At 34.1% G+C, this 6,700-nt stretch overlaps 1 protein-coding gene across 5 annotated transcripts; it reads right to left on the minus strand.

Moving 5' to 3' along the window:
* Positions 1-1,410: 1,410 nt before the first annotated feature.
* LOC140833881 (vesicle-associated protein 2-2-like) lies at positions 1,411-6,480 on the minus strand. Of its 5 annotated transcripts, none has more exons than XM_073198363.1 (10): positions 6,300-6,477; positions 5,959-6,073; positions 5,464-5,524; positions 4,874-4,944; positions 4,650-4,731; positions 3,661-3,776; positions 3,261-3,521; positions 2,680-2,913; positions 2,188-2,265; positions 1,411-1,711 (listed from the first exon to the last, which is right to left on the minus strand). In XM_073198363.1, exons 3-10 carry the CDS (start codon positions 5,510-5,512, stop codon positions 1,598-1,600), a joined length of 1,005 nt encoding a protein of 334 aa, XP_073054464.1. In that variant the 5' UTR covers positions 5,513-5,524; positions 5,959-6,073; positions 6,300-6,477; the 3' UTR covers positions 1,411-1,597. The 5 variants fall into 5 exon arrangements, with proteins under 5 accessions (XP_073054464.1, XP_073054465.1, XP_073054468.1 ...); XM_073198364.1 differs by having other exon boundaries at positions 5,936-6,073; XM_073198367.1 differs by lacking the exon at positions 5,959-6,073 and having other exon boundaries at positions 2,680-2,907; positions 6,300-6,480.
* Between the last annotated feature and the right edge of the window lie 220 nt (positions 6,481-6,700).

Raw genomic sequence — 6,700 nt, forward strand, 5'->3', positions numbered from 1 at the left:
TAGGGCCTCTCGTATTTTTATTATAAGATCTCATATTTTCCCTTGATGGTTCATGGGAAAATGACCAAGTTATTGAGGGAGGTTCGCCACCTATTGTATATTCAGATTTATGACCTTGAGATTCGCAAAAGACTCTGCAAGGTTTTGAAGATCTTCTAGATCAATCTTTTATGTAGTTGTCATCAACTTAATTTCTTTTCTCGGACAATTTTAATTGGATAAATCATTTTTTCTCCTTCAGTTAAAAGTTTTGGCATTACCTTAGTCTTCTTTCTTGGGTGTAACAAGAGTTCAGTGCCAAAGAATAGTTGTTACATTTCTTCCGAGATCTTTTTACTAGAAATTTGATGTTGTTCTAGAGTTTGGATTCTTGTTTGAATATCCTCTAATATTCCAAGAATTTCTTCTTATTTTCCAAATATTTTCTCAATTATGTGGTACATAATACAGCTGATTATCATAATTTTGTACCATATTTTGGATATCTCTAAGATCTTTAGAGAGTTTAGGTGAATCCGGTACTATTTCTAATAATCTATTATTTAGAATCATAAGTTCACCTTAGAACTCTGATATGTTCTTCTTTGCTCTTGATGTCTAACTTTAGTTAGCTCTTCTGATAAATATTCCAAAATATTGCAATAACTCCTATAAATATTTAATCTTGAATATACATTTGGATCCATATATATTATTTTTAAATCTTTTCCTCAAACTTTTAATTATACAGTAATAATGATATAGTATTTTTGAAATAATTTTATATTGGCTTTGATTTCATTTCCGGCCCAGTAAAACAAGTATTGATTGTAAGGGTATTTTTTTTTCAATTTTGACATAATTAGTTAGTTTAAACAAAGTTTTTTATGGTATAAAGAGTCAATAATATTTCGTGTTTTGATTTGAGGATTTATTTCCAATTTATCATTTTTTATTTTATATTATTTTATAAAAATATCCAGTGATTGGTCCGAAAGTACGAGCTTATGTGGCTGGCAAAATCAAGAGTAGGGGATGAAACAACTAATGGTATGATACATACATTCACCCACACATACACACACACACATATATATATATATATATATATATATATATATATATATATATATATATATATGTACCCAAAATATAATACTTGTATTCAACGCGAGATCAGTTTTTCACTCTCACTCGCAAACAGTTAGGGTCGGGTGCAGGTTGACTACGATTTAGACCCGGACTCATGGGAATGTTTAAGACCTAAACCCATTGTCATCCCAAGCATTGCTCGTGTCTTTGGCAAACAGTTAGTGTGTAGGTCGACTACGGTTTAGACCCGGACTCATGGGAATTTTTAGCCCTGAACCCATTGTAATCCCATGCATTCGGCACGTATGAACAACTTAAAAAATGTGAAGCAGAACGACATTAACCCAACACATGCCATTTTCCTTCTTTCATTTTATATTCAATAAAATCAGTTCTTTACATATGCTTCCATATTCAGAGTTTCTACTAAAATTATTAACAAATTTAGTACAAAAATCACGCCCCCTCGACCTGGCAAAATGAAACCCATCTATAGACCAATGCCAATGCAACAAAAAATCTCGTGCTAAGCTCGAAACAAGAAGCCTATCATCAGACTGATAAGACATACCATGCATACAAAGAGTGGTGGGAAACCAACTACAACCTTTCTTCCGCCGCTCTTTCTCCTTGACATTGCCTGCATGAAGGAAAAACACCAACAGACATCCGAGTTATGAAAACGAGAAGGTTGTAGTTATGAAATTCTCCATACGAAAACCCAATGATGTATGGTCAATAGTCATTCTAGGTTTAAACTGATGTAGAATGGCTGTCTTGTCCAGAGAGAACAAGAAGCAATGTCCCTATGTTCTATCATGTTTTATACGTGAAGTCGGCAAGTAACAGTCCCCTCAAATGAAAAGATTCAAACTTATGCGAAATACTTCTCGAAAAAAACAAAACAAAATTGACCAGGTCATCTTCCTAATCAATCACAGTCATGTTCATAAGTATCTAAAAACGCAATAAACCAAAGTGATTAATAATGATGATGATGATAAACATTGGATAGTTTCAGTTACCGTTCAGCCGTGCCAGAAAGTAGGGGCAAGACATCATGGGATTACTGAACAAGACTAAAAGGAAGATGCCAAGAGTATTAGATTCACCCACCAATTCTTGCCTTAGAGTTTCCGTCTCACGAATGCTATTCATCTTTTCTTCTTTTAGCTTCAAAATGGTGCATTCAGCCTGTAAAAATAAATTTCATAAAAAGAAGAAGAAAGAAATCTTATGTTACCAGTCCCATTTCAAAGATCTATTCATCGAACATTAATCTACTCTCCATCCATTATACTTTGACATGTGGAAAAAGTGATGTCTGTATTCAGTAAAACAGGCACATAATTAACCATTATTCATAACCTAATCAAGTTAAATCACATATTTCATATCAGATATGTACCTTATACTACTAATTAATAAATTTTGAATTTTATAATTAATAAGATTGAAAATATAATAAATATTTGTGCCAAGTTTCTGTTATGTAGAATAGAGTCATTGAGGATGCTCCTTTTCCACAAAGATCTCACAAATGGACGATCCGCGCGTCCTAAGGACACGTGACCCCCAAATTTCAACATTACATGATTACGTACTCACCTCAATTAGCTTTGAATCTAAGGAACTAATCTTCAACTGTAACTCCTTGAAATCTGTTAGCTTCAACTCCATTGCTTCCACGTTTTTAGCTTGCTTTGATTCGTCATTCTTATCAGAGTACAACTCCTCACTCTTGGCAGGAACTGACTTCATACTGTCCTTCACCTTCGGTGATATAGACTCTTCCAGGTTATTAACAATCTTGACTGCATCCGGTTTCTTAATTGACTGCACCTAAGAGACAAATAAGTTCATACTTTGATAAGGTTAATGGCTCTTCGATTTAACTGGCAACCCGTCCTACTCAAAAGCATGTAAAGTCGATCTTTCAGGAAAATAAAAGTGATGATTTCTGTCCATGAAAGACAGACCAGAATTCACAGGAATTAACTGTGGTACAAGGTGCCAAGAAACAAGTGCATTTTATTGTTTTCAAGTTTATATTTAATAGAACTGCAAAGTCATCAAAATAATTAGGTATCACTATTGTCAAAAATGCTCGGTGCTGAAAGAGAATAATACACCGTAGCCTGGAATTTGTCATTAATCATACATGAAAACAAGCAGTCAAAATGTCTCACCATATTAGGAGGTGGTAAACTTTCAACTCCATGCTGCAATTTAGCCTCTAGCACTGACTGCTCATTATATGGCTCTTGCTTAGAAATTCCATTAACTGGTAGCAGAACAGGAGAATGGGGTTCTTCTGGCAACAAGCGCTCATGAGTATCTTCTTGCTTGAGAGTTACATGAACTGGTAGCTTGCCAGGTGAATTCGGTGCACTAGCAAGAACAACCCGGATCTTCGTCTCTTCAATATAATTTTCACTATCTTTTGCAAACTGCCAGAAGAAAAAGAATAGTAAAACAGCCATGATCATGATGACCCATCATTTTCCACCAATGTTCTACCATGCTACGCAACAGAAAACAAGAAACTACAGGAAAATGGTACGAGCGTGACAATATCTGAAATCCTACCATGTCAGATGTAATCCCCTCTTCCGTGGTGCCAAATGGCACCACTGTACTCTGAATCAGAAATTTGTCCTTGCATTCCAACTCAAGAGGAGCTGATTTTTGAGCTTGCATTGTGACTGCATTAGATGTACAAGTCAAAACTACAAAAACTAAAAGCTGAAACACCCATCATGATACATCAAAAGGCAAGGCAACACATTTTTTATCTATTCTCTCCATATTTAAATGCAGAAAAAGTTCAGAATGACTTCTAATGATGATCCAAACATCCTTATCCATTATAATGCCCCCATTTTATACTGTTCACGTCCAAGTTCGCATATTAAAAATCTCTCTGATGATTTGTTAGGAAATAATTTTGCGATAACCGGGAATCAGTTATATAAACCTTCCTTATCAATCAAGCCTCAGGTCGGCTCAGTCCAGATATTACTATTGCGTACAGATTACTATTGCGTACAGCATGAAATAAAGATTGACACCTCTGCCACCTGATCAGGAATAAAAGTCAAGTAGGTCACCATATCATAGATTACTTCATGTCAAACTTCCTGTAAAGATGCAGTTGAAGACCATTGTCACATAAAGAATCAACATATGTTGTGTTGATAAATTGTACGTGCTTCAGCTCAAGCACAGTTTACAATATCAAATTGTGTTGTGATTTATGTCGAAATCTCTTCTGTTCATATGCAAATTATTTTACAGAATTTTCAAGCGTATATGCATTATCAACAATGCTAACACCATTAAATTCAGGAAATGCCATACCCAAATAAGGAAAGTGTTTATTCTCAATTATTCCTTTTTATTTTGAAGAAAAATACTTAATAGTTGTCACGTCTCAAAAGAATTTAATTTCTTATGGCAAAAAATAACTTGTCCACATAAATCCTCAGCAATGGACATAGAATAGAGCCTTTACATTCCCCACTCCACCACACAAAAGATAAATGAATGTGAGATATGAACAAGGTAAAATAAAGTACCTACGAAATCACAGGTAGACTTTGGCTTAATTATACCGACATTAGGTCTCACACAGTACTTCTTAGGTGATGTTGTCTTCACCTGTTATGGCAACCATCCATCAATTTTTTTTATAGCATATAATTAAAAAGGATTTATAATCACATTAAAGAAAAAAGTTCCTACAAATCATGTCTGAGTTGCAAAAAGATAGGATAAAATAACAGCATCCAAAAAAACTAACCTTGAAAGCCACGTACTGTTTGGTGGCATTGGTAAGGTGAACAGTGCATGAACTCTGTTTCTTCACCTCAACTAAAGGCCAATGAAGCATCAGACCAGCAACCATTTCGAATGTACATCAAATGCATAAAAAATTTGAATGGAGAAGCAGGACAAAAAATCAGTCAGCAAATTTCTCAGAGAAAAAAAATTCAGTCCAGTTAAATGAAAAAGGCTTACTTAGTCAATCACATCCGTATAAAAGAGGGTTTCCAGCTTTCATTATCAAGAAAAGAAGCATTATATCTGGACTAATGTAGTTTGCTTTCTTTAAAAAATCAGCAATCAGATTCCGATACCGTGACAACTAACACACACTTAGTTTTGATCAAAGAAATGCATCAACTATCAAAGGTAGCTTTTAAGGGGGAATTCTGATTCCAGATCAATTTAGTCCGTGAACATCTATTAATGTAGAGAAAAAGTTGTCATGAAATTTATTGTTTACACGTAGATGAGAGCATTAAATTAAAGGACAAACGACCAAGTGAAACAGTAATTGTGCTATAACTATCCATTCATATCATCAAGCATTTGCAATTAATCACTTACATATGAATTTAATTTCCCGTGGCAAAACATCTACAAGCTGAGTTTTCATGATTCTTCACACCTAAAAACAAGTGCAAAAAAAAGTCAACTAAATAAATTTTGAATAAAGCGAGAATAAGAAAACTTCACAATAATGCATTTCCTTCACTTGTTGAAATACATCTAGGTTAAAATGTAAGTAAAATGAATAACTATATTTACAAAAAAACATCACATATTTTGAATTTAATAGAAACAACAGAAATGTTTTAAAAAAAACATGTTTTTTGACATATATTCTTCTCTTTGAAACGAATCTGGTGAAGATACTCGTAACTGATTAATTATATAACGAAAACAATTTTTAAGTAAAAAAGCAGCCATAAATTGAGTAAAAAAAATTAAATTTTCCATCCCCGAGTGCTGTAAATTTTTGATGTACTTCATTTTCCAACGATCCCACCAGCCAAAAAGTGCGCACATCTCGATGTACCTTGCTTCACAGAAACCAAAAACAGTACGCCGACTCTCAAAAACTCGGGTGAGTCTATGCTACCGGAAGCAGATTTCCCGGTTTTTGTTTATACAAACACACCGAAGAGAGTAGAACTCCCGTGTAGCATTTACTCCCCTAAAAAAAAACCCCACTTCGTCAGTAGATTCAAAATTAAAACAATTCAGCACCGAAACTGAATCACTCAACATCAAAGTCCATCAAGTAACAAGAACCAGCACAAATCGTAATCACAACACAAATCGATCCTTTTTGAACGAACATCACCACTCACACCGTATACAAACACAAAAAAAAAAAAAAAAAAAAAAAGAGGAAGAGAATCATGAAAAACGATACTCACGAGATGCTGTTACACTTCGGGAACCTCGAATTGGATACTATTTCGCAGTAATCCGAATTCAAATTCAAAATTCGTACCGAAAATTGAAATGTAACTCGAATTGTGGAAACAGAGTAGAGAGAAGACCGAAAGAGTTGCTGAACTGAAAATTTACGCTGCTGAAAGAAAGAAAAAGACCATAAAAGGTTGGCTTCCACGCCAACTCAAACGTACAACTTGGTGAAGCACGCCCCCACCAAATTTATTTTAACAGCTAATTAAATAATTATTAGCAGTAGAAAAATAAGAGTTGGTATATTTGAAGGTTGAAAACAAATTTTGTAATATTGAAAATTAGTACGTGGTGATGATGTATGTAATGAATAATTTATTTTTAGATTATTTTTAAAGAAATTTTATAA

The sequence above is a fragment of the Primulina eburnea genome, chromosome 6 (genome assembly GCF_022965805.1).
Source record: "Primulina eburnea isolate SZY01 chromosome 6, ASM2296580v1, whole genome shotgun sequence".
NCBI lineage: Eukaryota > Viridiplantae > Streptophyta > Magnoliopsida > Lamiales > Gesneriaceae > Primulina > Primulina eburnea.